General features: G+C 38.6%; 2 protein-coding genes across 4 annotated transcripts; both read left to right on the plus strand.

Moving 5' to 3' along the window:
• Window positions 1-2828: 2828 nt before the first annotated feature.
• LOC133839603 (E3 ubiquitin-protein ligase RNF181 homolog) lies at window positions 2829-19383 on the plus strand. Of its 2 annotated transcripts, XM_062271221.1 has the most exons (5): window positions 2829-2970; window positions 6105-6122; window positions 18725-19039; window positions 19107-19139; window positions 19197-19383. In XM_062271221.1, exons 3-5 carry the CDS (start codon window positions 18731-18733, stop codon window positions 19296-19298), a joined length of 444 nt encoding a protein of 147 aa, XP_062127205.1. In that variant the 5' UTR covers window positions 2829-2970; window positions 6105-6122; window positions 18725-18730; the 3' UTR covers window positions 19299-19383. The 2 variants fall into 2 exon arrangements, with proteins under 2 accessions (XP_062127205.1, XP_062127206.1); XM_062271222.1 differs by lacking the exons at window positions 2829-2970; window positions 6105-6122 and adding an exon at window positions 13027-13244.
• LOC133839598 (serine/threonine-protein kinase OSR1) lies at window positions 2851-17467 on the plus strand. Of its 2 annotated transcripts, XM_062271217.1 has the most exons (3): window positions 2851-2970; window positions 6105-6122; window positions 14960-17467. In XM_062271217.1, the coding sequence occupies exon 3, from the start codon at window positions 15436-15438 to the stop codon at window positions 17074-17076; it is 1641 nt and encodes a 546-aa protein (XP_062127201.1). In that variant the 5' UTR covers window positions 2851-2970; window positions 6105-6122; window positions 14960-15435; the 3' UTR covers window positions 17077-17467. The 2 variants fall into 2 exon arrangements, with proteins under 2 accessions (XP_062127201.1, XP_062127200.1); XM_062271216.1 differs by lacking the exons at window positions 2851-2970; window positions 6105-6122 and adding an exon at window positions 9590-9796.
• Window positions 19384-19517: the final 134 nt, after the last annotated feature.

Here is a 19517-nt window from a genome sequence, read left to right on the forward strand (position 1 = left end):
ACATTTGCCGTGTTATTTCTTAACTAGCTTCGACTGCCAAACAAAATGAAGCTGAGACACAACAGCAAACGTGTGTGGCTGCCAAATGAGCTGCCCAACGAGTCATTTGGCTAAGTCGACTCTCTTCGCTCACTCTTCAGACTTCCCTAGACTATTACTAATATATCAAGGCACTCAAAGTGATTGCATTTAGTGTGCATTGCGTAGGGTTCTGCCCCATGATGATGATGATGATGAAGATGTTGAGGATAATGTTGATGTAGGCTGCATTATGAGCTCAGTTGCAGCGTCACGTTTCACCAACTCTGTCCTGGCCAACTGGACACAACACACAAACACAATGGCGTGTGGCATTTTAATTGTTGTCACACAACAGTGCAAGGCTCGCTTGTGGTAACAGACGCTCCATCAAAATCCAATTACCGGCTACATTCTTGAGCTAATTGATGCCTCTAAACTGAGGCTTTTACTCACAACTCTCAACTCCAACCGTTTTGTGAAAGGAATCGTTGCTGTTTGACATTTTTTTTTTTAATTAAAAGACCGAACCGTCTTCAATACAAACAAGGCGAACTAAACTGTTATTAAATTATTATTAAATGGTGAAATCAGAGACCTTAATTTTAAAGAAAATTTAAGTTTCGATTGGAAATAAAAATAATGCCCACCTGAATTTTTCTTTTTTTTGCACTCAAATATAATACCAATTATAATTTATCTAGATTAGAAGTTTATCTTTACACTCTTTTGAATTTTTTTTATCAAATTAAAATAAAATTTAAAATGTACTAGTGTTTGCTATGAGTGAACTATATTATTATTTTGTTCTACAAATTATAATCATAAAAGTTCATTTTTAATATAAATATAACTCATATCGCACCAATGATTTCGTAGTCATTAATCATGAATGAAATTAGTAATTGCATCAACTTTTACTTTTTCTAAACCACAACTGGTATTATACATATCAAAAGATGTTATTCATATATAAACACGCATTACTACAAGCTTTTTTTAAATGGCAAATTTATTTATTTCTTTAGAATACATTTGTTAATGTCTTAACTAAAGCAATGCTTTCAACGCTCTAAATCAAAACTTCGTTACAATTGTATTAGATGCGAATCGAACCTATCCTAACATTATCTACGTTCCACAGATCGTCTTGCTATATAGACGAATACTCATTGCGCGTTTTCAGCTTGAGTTTACTTCATGTCAAATTCAACTTATTCGCACGTCAATTGAGGCATTGCTTACTCGTACAACCGTTTTGCCTCGGTCGAGTGAGCTGTTAAATGCTTCCAATGACCAATGACCATTGTCCATTACCCATTATCCCATTGGTGTAATCCGTCAGACTATATCGGATTATGTCACGCGCAGATTTTCGCCGACAACTGTGGGGCGAAATGTGTGACAAACTGTGGGGCAACTGTGGCGCCCCACAACATGGGGATAAGCTGTTGAATCGCGCATCAGCTGCTGACATTTAATTACATGCGCCGCTGCAGAATGTCTATGTGTGTGTGTGTGTGTGTGTGTTGCCATTGAGGGATGAAGAAGAGGGAGAGACGAGCTGTGCTGCAATTTGTTGCGTTCGCACGTAACTCAAATGCCAAACACCTGCAGTTAACACGTTCGCTGAGTTTACAGCGAGCAAACGAATGCAAAATCGTAGTCTAGATGCAAGCAAAGGTATCCAGACAGGCGCCTCGCTAAAACTGCACTTAAGTCAAACTTGCCAGACAAGTGGCGGATTGCAAGGGAGAGTTTTCTCGTCTGGGGTAGAACAAAAGTGTGTGTGTGAGGAAGCTCTGTAAACAGAAATAGCAACAACTACTAAAATACCAACGTGGCAATTGGGCCGCTGACGTGGCCATTTAACGAGCGCCCTTCGGGTGTAAAATTTCATTAGGATCTAAACGGTTTTCATGTCCAGCTCCTGCTGTCTGCTGTCTACAGCTGCTTCTATACGAGGCAGCTTTCTTATGCTAATTCTTGGCACTGGACACTTAGTTGATTGGTTTTTGTCAGCGTCGCCGTCGTCGTTGACTGATTGGATTTTGGTCATTTCACGCATTTGACTCGTCATTGGCGTAGTGTTGTTCTACTTGAAGTGTGAGCAAAGTGTGCATTAAGACAAAATTGAGCTTCTAAAAAGATATCAATTAGCACTAGAAGCATAAAAACTCCTAGTCTTATTTTTATCTTATATCGTCAATACACTAATTGTAAGCATTTACATTAATTAAGCAATAAACCAACACAAGCAATCTAATAGAATTTCAAATTTTCAAGAAGGCGCCAAAGCAGAAGCAGTGCTTCAAACATGTAGTGTTGTAAAACACCATTATACATGCCACGCTCTCTCACTCTCTTGTTTAATTCTGCGGTACAAATGGTAAACACAAGAGAACTCTACGCAACGAAATGAAAACGGAACGCGCTAGTACAAATTGAATTGTATATTTATTTCGTGCCGCTTGCGAAACGACGTTTCGTGAATTTTGCGTTCAATTTTATCGCTTAAACAGACGGATAAAAGTGCAAAAAGTTAATTAATTAATAACAAACAAAATAATAAACTCTGTGGCGTATCGAGTGCAGTGTTTTGAATAAAACAGCAATAGAAAATTTGCCAGCGCAGCACCACAATCGCTCTGCACCTCGCCCCCATTTGTGAGCGCATAGGCAACAACGAAAGAAGAAAAAACGTTTCGTCACGCTGAACTTTCAGCTTGCTGTTGATTTGTTGCTGTTTCTCTGGTGGAATTTTTATTGAACTCATCATTCATCAACATCTAGTTAGCTGCCCGCTCACAGCTGTGTAAAAAGCAACAAAAAACAAAAGGAAAACCGTGTCCTCAAGTGCCGCAGTGCGTGCCAGAAGAAGAAGCAGCAGCCTATTGGTTTTTAATCGATTTTGCCGACTGTGCCGCTGTTGTAGCAGCATAGGAAAAACAGGTTGGTTTTCTTATGTTTTTTTTTTTTTTGCTTGCTTACATATTTAAATCTGAGTAACTGGTTCTTGTTCTCTCGCATTTTGATTGCTTTTTAGCATGTATTTTATTTGAGTTACTTTTTAAACTTTTCATTCGTTGCGGAAATATAACATCGAGCATCGAATACCGGCTTGTTGTCATATGCAGAGAGAGAGAGAGAGCGCAAGAGAGAGTACACACACACATGTGAAAATTTGTGAGCGGCTTGCGTTCTCTCTAACTCGATATTGTGACGGTGACTCAGTGAATGCGCTTGTAGTTGTGTGAGGTTATGCGTGTCAGTTGGAATTGGAACGCGCGTGCAAAGCGGCCTACAGTGGTGTCCAAAAGCATTGAGAACAGTTTACAGCCCCGCCTGCAATTGATTGAATTGCAGGCCTTTTCTTAATTGATACGAACTTCAAATGGACGTCGTTGTTACGACTGTGACTGCGGCGCTGCCCCACAACTAGTTTCAATTAGTTGCATTTCACCAGGAACGGCAGCAGCGACTGCATCTTGTTGTGGGTGCTGCTGCAGCAGCAGCAGCTGTCCCGGCTCCCGACCAGCTGTTTTGCTACCCTTCTCTCTTCCCTCTTCCGCACAACGGTATTTTGTATTTGTATTTGCATTTTGCAATTGCCGCTGAGCGTAAGAACGTCACGTCCATTATGCAATAAAAAATTTAGCGTGTTATCGTTTTTTATTGCTCGTGTGGATTTTGTTATTGTTGTCGATGTTGTTATTGTTGTTGTTGTTTATTGCAGTAACAGTTGTTTTGCATTATGCCTTAACTCGTCACTAAGGTTAATTTTCTCACACTAATTTTTGAAGGTTAATTGTAAACAATTTAAGTGGTTGCTAGAACTTGCAAGTTCAACTAAAATGCGACGCATATTTTTGTTGATACAACCCAACAATTGTTGCAAATATTTCACAACTGGCCACGCGCCCAAATTGCCAATACAATTGACTTCCCGCCCCCCCTTTGCAACCCCCGATGTGATTTTCAAATGACTGCTAATTTAATTGATCAACACTAGGCAGCAGCGTTTCCCGTTTCCCTTTTCTCCAGATGGCGATTTCATACCCAGTAAACATCCGCCTCTTCCTCCGCCCCCTACCATTTCAATCTCGCATTTGCACCTCGCACATTTTATTGGCTGCCAATTTGCGTTTACAATTAGCCGCATCCGTGCCTGCAATTATGCTTCAGATATTGCCAAAGATGCCCCATCAACAGTTATTATTGCTGCCATCGAGTTGATTTGTTGTTGTTGTTGTTGTTATTATTGTTATTGCTCATGTGACTCTTATCACGTGCATTTAGTTGTGGCCCGCTCTCGCTGAGTTTATTGATTCAATGCACTTAAATTTCACTTTATTCATTTGACTTTTTGGGCATAGGACTTCTGTCATTTTTTCTACAGTATGTTTCGAACAAAATGAATAAATTGATTCATTTAAATCATTGCAAAAAGCTGTGATTTTATGGCAATTGTTTAGAAATCCCGTGAGTCTTTAGCATGAAACTGATAAGCGCAAAACAAAAAAACCCAGTCTAAGTGTAAACAATAAATAATAAACAAAAATGCAAATAGATTTTTAAATTACTCGGCAAAATTGCATTTACTTACACTCTGATGTTATGAATATAGTCTTAAGGGTTGCAAGTTTGAGTGAATGTAGATTTGCAACAGCTTGTTGCAATTAGGCTGTGGCATTCAAAAAAGAATCCCAGTCAGAGTAGTTCTCAGTATATCATTCATTTTGCATATTTATTTATTTTGATGTAGTGCGAGTGTCGGTCATAAATTTATGCGCAATTTGTTTGTCTTGCATGTCATTTTGGCATCCACAAAGATTTAATATTTAATACGTTATGATGTCTCTGCCTCTGAATCTCTCTCTTCTCTGCGTTTGTTTCGTTATTGTGTTTTTGTAGTCGCAAAAATTCATATTTTAATGGGTTTTACAGCACGTGCCATTTGTTGTACGAATGTTTATTTGTTGATTGCTTTTGCCTCTGCCTCTGCCTCTGTGTTATTATTTTTGAGAATTTCGAGCATAAAAGTATAATAATTTATGACACATGATTAAGCCTGCAGCTGTCAAATGATTGTCGCTCTTCTTTCCTCTTTTCCAAATCTCTTAAAAAGTTGAAGTAAATTATTAAATAAAAGGAAACTGTTATTTTTTTGTCAAGAGCCAAGTTTCTTGATTATATTTATCTTCACTTTTGCAATGCATATGTTTACGAACGAAGTCTTCTCTTCCGTCAGCACATTGATAGGCAATCAGTCATGCAGTCCGTCAATCACTGAGGCTAAAATAAGTTGAAGATATCAAATCAATAAATTATAAACAAATGACATATTTATCAATTGTTTCCCAACATATTTGCTGGACTTTCCACATAAATAAATCAATATGCATTTAATGCTTTGTACACACATCCTTGCATTAATAGAGACATTAGTGTGGAAAGGGATGACTAAGGGTCAAAGTTGTGGCTTGCTCCGTTATTGGTCAACAATTAAAATGCCATTACCATTTATCAGGTCATGGATATTTGTTCAATGTCCGAATGAACTTATAACTTCCTGACATTATCTGATTTCCAAGTAAAAGCACTGCGAGTGTCACACTCTTATTTATATTGGTATTGAAACGTCAATAAATGTTTTTAGCACATCGATTGCTTGTGCACGAAAAAGGAAAACACATTCGGAAATAATAATATATATAATCTTAAAAATAAAATCACAGACTTTCAGTAATAATTATTGTTATTTTGTGCCATAAATTTGTCCTCGAGCGTTTGATAAATTTGCTTAAAATTTATAATATTAATGCCAGCGAATAAACAGTCGATGGGGAGGCTAATTTGAGGTAACAGGTGCCCCCGAGACGGTTTGCTTATTTTGCCACATTTGGGATAATGTTGGCCCATGATTTATGTGCTATGTCGACACGATTCAACTGCATTCACTGGGCCGCCTATAAGTCGAGAGTCTGTACGATCTATTATAATTTCGACCCGCCATAAATAACATGTAAAATCTTAAAAGAACATCAGATTAATACAAAACGTTTTTTGTGTTTTTTTCTTTGCAGATACTGACGGACTAGAGGGTAAGTGGAAAGTGTGATCATTTGATATTTGAATTCAGTCTTTTCGGGGATTAGTCACTTTACTAAATAATCGCGTAGACAGAAATGCATTAATTAAACAAATTTGCAAATTTACAAATTGCTAATCTTAATTGTGATTCCAAATCGCGATTAAATGCGAAATCATGTTGCTCATTAAAAGAGAGAGAGAAAGAGAGAGAAGTAAGTGGACAGAGAGTGGGTCACGTTCAGTACGGCGCTAATCACCTAATTGGCAGCATGTAAGCACGCGGAAATAGTGTGTGAGACGGTGGGGCATGCGAATAGGTTTAGTGCCCACTGTACGAGTACACTAAATTTGTTTGTACATACGACAAATGTTAATTAAATTTTCGCTAGTTCAGCGCAATGGCGTTCCCAGTTTTAATTCGTTTGCATGCTTAGCCGAGCAGAAAAACAACAACAAATTGACATGATCGGACCATGGTAATGATCATCATGATCATCATCATTTGTGGCGCCCCCATTACAGATATGTATATACATTATGTAGTATACATATGTATTTTCGACTTTGAACTTGTCGCTGTTGCTGTTGCTCTGCCTCTTGTGACTGTTGTTGATGAGATTGTCATTGCTGTCATCCCCTTGTAAGCTGCTATCTCTTTACAGTCTGCACAGACTTCAGCAGAATGTCTCGTCGGCGATTATGTAAAAATGCGAAAAAAAAATATAAAAGAATATCGTCATTTACATGGCATAAACGTGATTGCCCTCATACTATATTCATCGACATTTTTTTAATGGATGCTGCAAGTTTCCTGGACAGATTTTTTTTTGTCGTTTTGTGTTTTTTGTTGTGTTACCCAGTTGCCCACTCATTCGAACGAGACCGCTGACAATCGAGCGGACGAATGATGCTCCACGTTTTAAATTTAGCAACAACAATACAACAAGGCAGTTGGCTTTATATGGAACGACATTTCAATTGCGACTGCTATTTTTAGTCATTGTCATCAAGCGCGCAAACATTTTACTTGTTGCTTTGCTTTTTTCCTTTACTTTTTTTTGTATTTTTGTTATTCATTTTTTAATGATTATTTGCATATTAAGCAAAATGTCGTGCGCTTCTGGAATCGCAACAAAAAACAAACAACAACATAAACTACGTGACTGGGACTAAAAAATTTCTATAAATATTCTTGGGATTTGCGCCAAGGTCAATTGGTTAAGCTCTGAAGCAAACACAAAAAAAAAAGAGTAAACATCATTGTATAACAGCGAATTAGCATTACACCAGAGAGATTTGATTTTTAATTGCAATCACTTGTTCAAAGTGTGCTATAAACCCAAAAACACTTTTGTCGAGAGAGATCCCCGAACTCGTGCTTTGTTTTTGCACGCGTTTGGTTTTATAAATAATTTGCATTCATCTGCGTTTTCGAAAGTTTTTACGCGCTCAACACTTAACTCGTATACATTATGGTGATATTTGTGCCTCCCTAACAGCTTTATAATTATAGTATAGACGAACTTCCTATAGCGCAAAAAGTTCATTCAACTGAAGTGACCTCGCCCATCACTCAGTGAAACACAGGTGGAGAACTCACAGACACAGACACCTGTATACACATCGAAAATAACAACAAATTACTGAACAGTAATGCACAATTTTTGCACGCCTTTTTTTTGCAATGATCGAGAGCAATAGACGAACGTCCTTGCCTTGAGAATATGGCTATGAGAATTTTGATGAATTTTTTTTTTTTGGGACTAAATACGAAACAAGTTGAATCGATGAGCTCTATACACATGTTCCGAGTTGATCTTACGCATATTTCGCATATTTTTTCAATGAACTCGGGATATATAAAGTTTCCGACTTGTTTAAAAATACAAATCGAAGCGACAGCCAGAAATTATTGCTATGACGTCTATGACGGAAATATGTACAAGATACATTTCAACGAGAAGTACAAACACACATCTATCTGTCTATATACTTGTAGTTTTGCACTAGTTGTTCTTGTCGTGTTTGCTAGTTTGTTCGAGTACTATGAATACTATGACGCCGCTGCTGTTCATTCACATTCGTCTCGATGCGATCATTCATGGGTAAATAGGTAAATTGTTGTGTTTTGTTTGTGGTCGATGGCATTTTACAATCTGTTAATATCTTAGTAATGATCTGCAATAATTTTCAACTTTGGCCCTCCCACACACAGACACGTGCTATATAACTTGAGGCGTTAATTGTCGATCTTTCAGTCTTGTTATTGTTGTTGCTTGTGACGCCAATTTCGATCACTTGACTCGCGTTACGGGTACGCATAAACAAAATGGGCCCTTGGAAACAGATTGAGAATCAAATTCAATGCGCAACAATTTCGCACATTTCTTCAATAACAACCAAATATATACTAAACTTATAGTATACTAATATACCATATAGCTCACGAAAAGAAAGCCAGCTTAACTATAAACAAAAAATTTATAAATAAATATCGCCAAATGGGCTGCGTGCAAATTGTTAAGAATAATAATAACTAGGCAAAAAAAAGTACCTCAACATAGTGGTACTAAGTGTTATGCAAATAAATGTGGAACACGTAAATTCGCCAGGGATGGCAAACAGAACCACTCTGAAAATACTCTACAAAATAAGTCTCAGCGATAACATTTTGTTTCTTAATTTAATTGACTCAGTTATTTTCCATTTCTGAATAATGTTCACTGAAATGGTCGTAAAAACAGCAGCTGAATACACGTTTTACTGAAGCTCATTAATTCACCAAGTTTATTAGTTAAAAACATCTGTTAACCTATATTTGCACATGTTTTAATTTTAAGATTGAAGTATGAAAACTTTAGCAGTTAATATACGAGTTGAAAATACTCTGTAAACTGAATGCGGAAATAACTTTTAACAAAGAACCGCTCGAATTTAAAGCTGATACTCCTTAGAAGCACCGCTAAAATAAAAAAATGTCAATAAGTAATTAGTCGAAAATTTTCAATCACAAAAAGTCATGCATAAGCATTATGTTCGACAGCAGCCTTAACTATAAGCTTCAGTAAATCCATTAATAGTCTCGGTCGAGTCACACACACTAACACCACTCACACTCACACTCATACTCATACAGTATGTAGATAGATGCACACTTAGTCGTGGCTACCCACAAGAATAATGAATACACTCGCAACTAACGCCAAGCACAATGGAGGCGGCAAAATTTCGCACTTTTTTGTGGGTTCGTCCCGTTCCCGGTTGACGCTGCTGTCGTTGCTGCTTTTGCCGAAGCCGTTGTTTTTTTGTTGCTGCCGTCGTGCTCTGCCATTTGTAGCGCTCATTTATTTATTTTTTTTTTGTTGTTTATTGCTTAACGAAATGTTCATTTTAAATGTTTGATTACAACGATTTGTGAAGTTCAGTCGAATTTGTGATTTTCGCGCTGGAGGAGCGACCCGCAAGCAATGCGATTTTGAATTGCACGCGAATTGATTGCGGCGCCTATCATCAGATTGTCGCGAAATCAGATCGTTTTTCGTTTCAAGTGTCACTCGTAGTCAGTAGTGATTCTATAGACTTCAACAATAGTAGTACTTTACAAAACGAAAAAGCCGCATCAAAAGTGAAACAATTGAAAATCCGTTCAAAATGCAGTTTCTCAACTTGATTTGCCTAAAGCAAAGTGGGTTGGCATTTTACAAATTCATAGTTTTCCCATAAATTTTCTTTAATATTTCTACTTGTGTGTGTGTTTTTTGGAGTCTGAAAATTTTGCATTGTGACTAACCAATAAAATATAATTTTATTCTATCGCTAACAATATTTGAATGCGCGGGCGAGCATTTATCATTCATAAAGCCAGCACAAACAAAAGATTGCTAAATGCAAATGGTGAAATTTATGACCAGCACTGAGATAACCACGTGAAATTTAAATCAACTTCCTTGAAAATTTGCTAAACTTACGTATTTGACTCATTCCAATGCAAAAAAAAAAACAAACCTTTTTAAAGCTACAACCTCATTTTGAATTAATGAGTAAAAATAAATTATTTCGCAAATATAGAATAGTGAATGAAATTTATAAAGGCATTAAGTTAAATCCTTGTTAGTTAACTATTTAAAATATATTTACAATTTATTTATAACAATCGTCCTAATAATTGACTAAAAGTAATTCACTTTTTGTGCAAAATTTGTCTTAAAAATGTTCAAACTTATCTGAAGTTTTTTGGATCCACAATGTAAACTGTTAAAAACAAAAAGGGCTCCAAAAAGGGTTTAAACATTTTATTTTTAAACTACATAATTTTGTACTAGAAAATATATCACTTTTGAAAGATCGACATAAAGTTGAGATACTGATAGTCATGCTCTTATCAGGAAGTTGGCGATTTATAGTTGCTACCTCATTATTGACGTTTAATAGCCCTTTATTCAAATGTGTAAGGCACTAAAAGAGGCTTTTACTACCTCGTAAACTTGTTTGTATGTAGACAGTCGGCGAGTGTCATTGATATCTTATCTGTTATGTTAATTTCACATGTTACAAATGCTCATTATTTAATGCTGAAAATAGAAAAAGTAAGAAAAAAAGTATATTTAAATAACTTGATTTAGTTAGTGAATCACCGTAATACTCTTTATTATGCCTGGTTAAATAAAACATGGCTTTATCGAAAACTATTTAGAACTAACTCATTGCAATTTATGTCTGCAAATCAAAACGGTTCAGTGATGATCAACTTTTATAGGTGTTGTCACTTCAACGATCTGGCAACTCCGATATTTACCATACAGATAAACTTTCTGTTTGCCAGTCAGATAACACGAATGTATGAAAAAGCGAAATCAGTTTTGTTGAGTCTGATATGAAAATGGGAACGTTTTCTGTTGAAATAAACGACAATAAATTAAATTAAGTACATTCACGTAATTCGCATAAAGAGTTCAAGCACATCACCACATCACGTTGTCGTGGGCATTAATGTGTCAATACTGAAATTAATAAGATCGTATAAAAATCGCCAGATCTATAAATAAAGTTGCTCATAAATACATATTTGCGAATGCAAAGTGCAATAAACGGAAAATGTGTTGAAGCCGCCTGTCTGCCTCTCGTGCTCGCCGCACTTGTATTAAATATGCAAATACAAGTACAAATATGCATAAGAATGTTTACTTGTGTGTGCTTGCATAGATCGCGTATACGCACTGTGTCTGTCGGCTATGCCGATCGCAATCACCTTTTGCCTGTATTGCATTGGAAATGATATGCAGAAAAAAGAAAATGTGCGAAGCGAAGCAAACTCTATAAATAAGACTGCGAAATCTTCGTGCAAATTTTTATTTTTATATGTATAGTAAGTCGAGGAATGGCGCATAAAAATGCACAACATTTTTCACGCCTCGCAAATTTAGACTCTAAATCCATACAGACGGGTGAGCGATGAAGATACTATATACATACATACTATACCATATAGTTGGCAAGATGCGTCTGTGCCATATGCTCAAGACATGGTAACTGAATCATTAGCCAGCTCGCAATGCGATTCACGAATTTTCCATGACGGACGGCTTCTCGTTTTTTTTTATTGTATCACTTTTGTGCTCTTCTTACGTACAAACATAGATACAAAACTTATCTAGTTCATTTATCTGTCTGTGTGTGCTGAGTTGAGTTGGGTTGGGCTGGTGCGATTATGGGATGGTGAAGGGAAATGTATTCATGCATTTTAGTCAATGCTCCACATTTTGGGGATTTTTTTCTGTGTTGCTAATTGTTTTTGTTTGCTGTTGTAGTTGCTTCTCAAAGCTGATAAAACTGTAGTATAGAATAAATAAAGCAGACGAGCGCAATCAAGGTAAAACAGTACACTACATAAATATAGAACAAATATTGGGTAGAGAAAATTACAATTTACTGGTGAACAGGGAACTATGAGAATGCATATTAAATTAGTATAAATTTTAAAGGAAAAAATAGGTAAATGAAATATAAACTTTAATAATAGAAATTAGAAGAATGAATTGTGCAGGAAAATCTGGAAATCTGGAATTAGACTCCTATCCTTATTTATTAAAATTATTACGATTTGTTACAATTATTAATTATGTAATACTAAATTTAGAAATTTAAATTTGAAAAAAAGACTCCTTTTTTATTTTCGAAACTTCACTCAAACTATTTTAAAGAGATCATAAATTTCTAAAATGTACAAATTTGTCATTTAATTTTGATCCCGAGATAAAATGATGCAGCCAGTTAGTTAACTAAAGAAGCAGAACAAATTCAGAAAATTCTTATAGTTTAATACGTATATAAAATACAAAATTAAAATTAAAGAAGAAAGTGATCTTGCGGTTTTCATATGGAAAAATTTGTGTTTAGCTATGGAATATAAAATATATTTATACCTTATAATATAAAGAAAATAAATAGCTAAGTAATTAATAAACATGAAATAAAAATAAATACATTTTTATTTGTTTCACAATTTGAATAGTGATCTTGCGGTTTACGTTCCACTGTGCTATAATAGTATCGTTAGACTCTCTCTCGCTCTCTCTGACTGCGGTTCTCTCGCTCGCAGTGCAGCATTGTACCCCACTTCAGTTGGCTGTTGTTGCTGTTGCTGTTGCTGTTGATATTTGCTCAATACATTTATTTTTGTAGTTCTTCTAATGTACTTTTTTTACCCAGTGCCGCAAAGTCACAGTCCCCACTTCTTGCTCCCCTGCCGCACACACTTGTTACGCGTCGTCGTCGTGGTCGTTGTTGCTGTTGTTGTTTGCGGTTGCTGGTTGCTGACGTTAACGTTGACGTTGACGTTACTCGCGCTTGTCGACTTTGGGGGCTATTCCGATTTGTGCTGCGCCACGGTCCGCTCAGTTGTTGTGCGGCGTTGAATGAACACAAACGCGTTCGAGAAATCGCGTGGAGCGTAGAAAACGAGCGAGAACTCGGCACAAGCGAGAAACGAGAAGGCGGAAATCCAAAATCCATTGACGACGATTATTGAACGGAATACGAGAGAGAGAGAAATATAAATGACAATAAAAAATTAAAAAAGGCGCGCGTGCGTTTTACCAGCCCAGTGATCGTCGAGGGGGCATCTCTCTTGAAAAGTAATTACCAGAGCGAATTTCTTAATAGTTTTGCGTAAATTGTTTTGATTTCGATTGCTTGAAATCAATAAGAAAGAAAAACATATCGAAATGCAGGCCTTAATCGAAACTAATTGAACTCTTGTGATCATCAACGGCATTTTGTGCTGTTGCTGTTTCGTTTCTCAGTCGTGTGACACACTGTACGATTTGAGTGTGTGTGCTTATCATTTTCACATGATCGTCTGAACGTACCAATAAATAATATTTTGGCTTCAAAAAATATTGATACATTGTCTCCGCACCGCCCACCCCCCTTCTGAGGGGCAAAGAGGAAGCGGAGGCGCCTATCGAACAACTGTTTTTGCCGCTTGGCAACGATTTCTGCTTTCTTCTGTCTGCTGCCTTTGCTATTTTCAAAACGAAATCTTTTTCGTTTTTTTTTCTATGCTGTATTTTTAAGAATTTGCTTAAATTAGCATACACATAACATACAGTTCTATAGCTACTGCTGTTGGCCATAACCTTCCCGGTTTTTTCCCGGTGCGGCGCGGTCAAGTGTTTTTCATTTTGTTAGGAAACATTTCCTGTGCTTTACCTTCCTCTGCTCCGCTCTGCTCTGTGTCTGTGTGTTTTGTTGTGTAAACATTTTGTTTTCATGCTATTTGCTTTTCTTATTATTTTGGCTCACGCGTTTTGAGTTTGCGAAATTCATATGTGTGTTGTGTGTTGAGCAAGTGTTAGATTCTGTATTCGGTTACCAATTTGTGGGAATTGGAAAACACACACTCAAAGTTCTTGACATAATCGCCAGATAGTCGCGGCCACATGACGGCGCGCCCTAGATAATAATTACGATTATTTCCTTTATTATTGTTATTTGTTCTATTTTCGTTAGATATGCAGTTATCTCGGTATCTCGTGCGCAGATACGACGTCGTATCTGTATCTATTTAGTTGCCACTGTTTGCACTTGACTTGGCATTAACCACAATTAATGAGTCCGTCGCCGCTTTCAAAGCTAGAACCGCGCCCAGTGCTATCAAATTGCCCCCCCAAAAAAACAAAAAAATACTGTGGCAACTTTGATTAGGTCGCAACAAACACAAGTCGCGAGCGAGCAATTGTATCAAATTGATATCAAACAGTAAAAACTGAATTGAAAAAAAAAACTTAATTGCACTTTCTACGTCTTGTTGTTATTATTGCTGTTGCTGCTGCTGTTGTTGTTGTTGTCGATGTTGTTGCTGCTGCTGCGGCATCTAAAAATAACTGAATGCGGTCATTGGACCCTCGCCCACCTCTTCTCTCCCATCTCTCTCTCACACACACACAGCACACAACTGATTGCGAGCGTTGAGCAATTTTTATGCTACACATCAAGCCTGCTCACTATTGCATGCCACCACTGTGTACAATGTATGTCCAAAATTATGTGCACACTTGCCTTGGAATGCAGTTAATTCATTCAAAAAAAAACACGTCGCACATCGTTTTTGCTTATCACGGAATGTGTGTGGAAAAATTTCGCCTTTATTTCGATTTATCAGTCATTTAGCAGTTCAGAGCTGAGCTGCCGTAAACATTTTGTTGCTGCTGTGAATCCCAGTGTAAAGTAATTCCCTTTAATTGGGAATGTATTTTGTTGCATGTCGCCTATCAACTATGCTTTTCGTCTCTCGCTTCAAACAAAAAGGCTCTACTTTATCTGTGTACTCTCTTTTGCTCTCTTGCAGAAGTTGCATACTTCAACAACAACAACAACAACAGCAGCAGCAATAGCAATAATAACAACAATAACAATAGTGAGTGCAAAGCAGAGCCAGAATTAAGTGAAACAACAGCGGAGAGTCGAGCCTGCTGCTTTGCAAAGCGACAACAGCACAAGGAGCAACTCGAGCGGCGCAAGGAGCCCAAGGAGCATAGCTACAACGTGCAACAGCGCAGCAGTGCCAGCAGTGAAGAGTGCCACACGCATTCCATCTACAGGCAACACAACGAGGAGTTCATCGTCCAATCACAGGCCAACGAACAGCCAAAGCCACAACAACAGAAGCAGCAGCAGCAACAAGAGCGTGTGATTGCCAGGCAGCCAAGGCGACAGACAACACAACGTTCACAGAGCCAGCCGGCAATCTTGCAACAGCCGCAGCGCAACAGACAACAACGACCAGGCACACCGCCGCCACACGCCGCAGCTGTTGTTAGAAGCATGAGTTCGATACCAGCAACGCTGTCTAGCAACAATGTTGCAGCTGCCGGCGCCGCCAGCGCACCAGAGAAGCAGCCGTGGCCCAACTCTAAGGATGATTACGAGCTGCGTGATGTGATTGGTGTGGGTGCCACAGCTGTGGTGCATGGCGCCTACTGCATACCCAAGAACGAGAAGTGCGCCATTAAGCGCATCAATCTGGAGAAATGGAACACATCGATGGACGAACTGCTCAAGGAGATCCAAGCGATGTCCTCATGCAATCACGAGAATGTCGTCACATATCACACCTCGTTTGTGGTGCGCGAAGAACTCTGGCTAGTGTTGCGCCTGCTCGAGGGTGGCTCACTGCTGGACATCATCAAGCACAAGATGCGCACCGCCAACTGCAAGCAGGGCGTCTTCGATGAGGCCACCATTGCCACGGTGCTGAAAGAAGTGCTCAAGGGACTCGAGTATTTCCACTCGAATGGACAAATCCATCGTGACATCAAGGCGGGCAACATACTCATCGGTGACGATGGCACCATACAGATTGCGGACTTTGGTGTCAGCGCCTGGCTGGCCACAGGCCGAGATTTGTCGCGCCAGAAGGTGCGTCACACATTTGTGGGCACGCCTTGTTGGATGGCACCCGAGGTGATGGAACAGGATCATGGCTATGACTTCAAGGCCGACATCTGGTCGTTTGGCATAACGGCCATTGAAATGGCCACCGGCACAGCGCCCTATCACAAGTATCCGCCAATGAAGGTGTTGATGCTGACGCTGCAGAATGAGCCGCCCACTTTAGACACTGGAGCTGAGGACAAGGATCAGTACAAGGCCTATGGCAAGACATTCCGCAAAATGATCGTCGAGTGCCTGCAAAAGGAGCCCTCGAAGCGTCCCACAGCCAGCGAGCTGCTCAAGCATGCGTTCTTCAAGAAGGCCAAGGATCGCAAGTACCTCACCCAAACGCTACTGCAATCCGGCCCCAGCATGGAGACACGTGTCCACAAGGCAGCCAAACGGCAGCCGGGCGCCTCGGGTCGCCTGCATCGCACGGTGACCGGTGAGTGGGTGTGGTCCAGCGAGGAGGAGGATAATGTGACTGGCAGCGAACGACGCAAGCAGCCGTCGTCGGATTCAGAGTCTGAGGATCGTCCCATCAATCGGCTGGAGCGCGCCGATTCATCGGATAGCGATCGCGAGGAGACAACACCAGAGATTACCCGCAGTTTGTCCTCGGCTACGATGACACCGGGTGGCGCCGCCAATCCCGCCGCTGTCCCAGCAGCCAGCGGTGCTCAGGAACTGACAGCTGGCGTGGCACAAATGGCGCTGCCCAGCGAAGCGGCGGAAGCACCGCCCGTCAATCTCGTGTTGCGTATGCGTAATCTGCGACGCGAATTGCACGATATACGTTTTGAGTTTGCCGTAGGCAAAGATACGGCTGAGGGCATTGCCACAGAGCTGGTAGATGCTGGCTTGGTGGATGCATTAGACACACAACCGATGGCCATTCACTTGGATCAATTGATTGCGCAATGCGATACGATGAAGACAATAACGTTCCAGCTGAGCTCGGGAGTGCAGCCGGGCGAGACGCCAGATGAGCGTTCCCTTGTGGGTTATGCACAAATCTCCATCACGGACTAGGACGCGGAGTTGGCCTAGTGCCTCAAACACATCCTTCCGCCTGCAACAATGCCCCTTCCCCATACGTAACGTTGTCGCAGCCGTCGCCGCCGCCGCCGCTTTTAGCATATAGAACTATAGAGAACTAGAGATGTAAATGCTAGTTATAGATCTGCAAGCCGTTCGTTAACTCTTAGTAATTATAGTACATACATTTATGTACATGGAAGTACATAATTTTATTTGTATTGTAACTATCTCTACACTATCTATCTCTCTCTGCGCATTGTAATTACTTCATATCCTACCTCCCTGCCGTAGTTAGCCGCAGTTTTCCTCTGCTCTAAAAAGTAGCGTAAAAAACTAATCGATTTAATCGTAAATGCAAATCGAAATTGTGTACTTATTACTACTATTCGTTTTTGTTTTCGTTTTCGTTTCTCGTCGTCTTTAAGTAGTGCGCTCGCTCTATCTGTACATACATATATATACTATATATATATATATTTTCACCAACTCTGAATCGGGTGCGTCGAGGAGCGTCTTTAATTTATTTTTCTAGCGATCTAAACGTGTTACTTTTAATGAACTAGCTTCTAAGTCACAAGTTTTATTTTATATTTTTTTCGTTTTTCTTTAATGCAAAGAATATTACACTTTAGACTTTTAGCTATAAACTTTAAGCGGATTTTGTCGAATTGCGAAATGAAACACATAACGTTCAGCAGCTAAACAAAAAATAAATATCTATCAATTATTGTTAGTAATATTTGCCTGTTGCCGCCTCAAGTGAATAAAAAAAGAAATTGTATTTATTATTTTCATGAAGTACAGAAAACAATACAAACAAACAACAAAAAAGTACATTTAAATAATGAAAATTAAAGAACATACTTATAGTATCGAAAAGAAAGAAGATAAAAAACTATATAAAAATAACAAAAATGGAAATGAAAAGAACAAAATTAATTTTGTGTTTTTATTGAATGGATTTTCGATTTTTGTTTGGTTTCCTCATTTAGATCGTAATTTAACTCATCATCACAACCATCTAGCTAGCATTCCATGAGTTTCAGTCTTATCCCAATATCTACTACTATAAAACATAAATATGACTACGCTAATTGCGGGACTTAACACTCAGCTCAAGTTAGACAAATACCTTCGTTCTAAAAGTACAGTAAGCACGAACAACAACCACAAACCAACTATATACTATATATGTGGACAGTCTTTAATCTTTAATCCCAAGATGCCAGTATATGCCTGTAATTTTAGACTAGTGACGAAACTTTTAAAAAATAACCGAAAAGTAAAAACATAGCTCTAAAGAACACATACATTTTAAATGCAAAGGCCTCGTTTACGACAACTACAACCTACTATTACTCTTAGCAACTAACTAAATTAAATAAATATTAAACTAAGCCATAGGCTGTATGCAGAGGTCAGTGTCAACTATACTAGATAAGATTGAGTTCAAATTATATACATACTTATTGTACTTACTACATATGTCAGAAATTGTATACGATTCGAATTGAATTTCAAATAAAATGGCATTTGGCTCCACAAACCCAACCAAAAACAAAATATATATAAAATACTAATTGTGATCTAGTCATGTCAATAAATTTCTTACGGTCGTAAAATTGAATCATCTTTTCAGTGAGCTATGGCGGATTACTTTGATGAACTGGGACACACGCCCACCGGGCCCGAGGGTGCCAATGATTTCGATCGCCACTATCGTCGCCTTCAGGTGCTGGCCATTATGAATGGTATTGATATGGAGATCGAAGCTCCTGAAGCCTCCAAACGTGCCATTGAGGCGCTGCCTATGCATGTGATCACTGCAGAGGAGCTTAATCCCGACTTGGAGTGCGCTGTGTGCAAGGAACCAGCTGAGGAGGGCAGCAAATTTAAGGTGTTACCCTGCAAACACGAGTTCCATGAACAATGTATTCTGTTGTGGTTGAAAAAGGTATTTCGAATCTGTGGAATATTATTTTTGACTTTTTATTATTATTATTATTTTTTTTTTTGCTTAGGCAAATTCGTGTCCCATTTGTCGTTATATCTTTGTAAGTACATTTGAAATGTGTGTTTTATTTCAAGTACATGTTGAGCTCTCTCTACAGGAAACCGATGATGAGGTTTATGAGGAGTTACGACGTTTCCGTCAGGATGAACCCAATCGTCGTGATCGCCATGATGCTCTAATGGATTCCATGTTCGGTTAAGATTAAGCATTAAAGATTTGTTTTTATGGTTTTGGCTTTTATTGGTTTATGGTTTACAATTATAAATAAAAAAACGGTTGCTGCAGTTTTGTACGTATTTATTTATTTGGAATTGGTAAGTAAATTTGTTTACAGTTTTAAATATTAAAGCAATGGGCGTTATTTAGCGTGACCAGTTTTCGGTATACGATATAAAAATAAACTGAATGCAGTATTTAA

The sequence above is a fragment of the Drosophila sulfurigaster genome, chromosome 2R (genome assembly GCF_023558435.1).
Source record: "Drosophila sulfurigaster albostrigata strain 15112-1811.04 chromosome 2R, ASM2355843v2, whole genome shotgun sequence".
NCBI lineage: Eukaryota > Metazoa > Arthropoda > Insecta > Diptera > Drosophilidae > Drosophila > Drosophila sulfurigaster.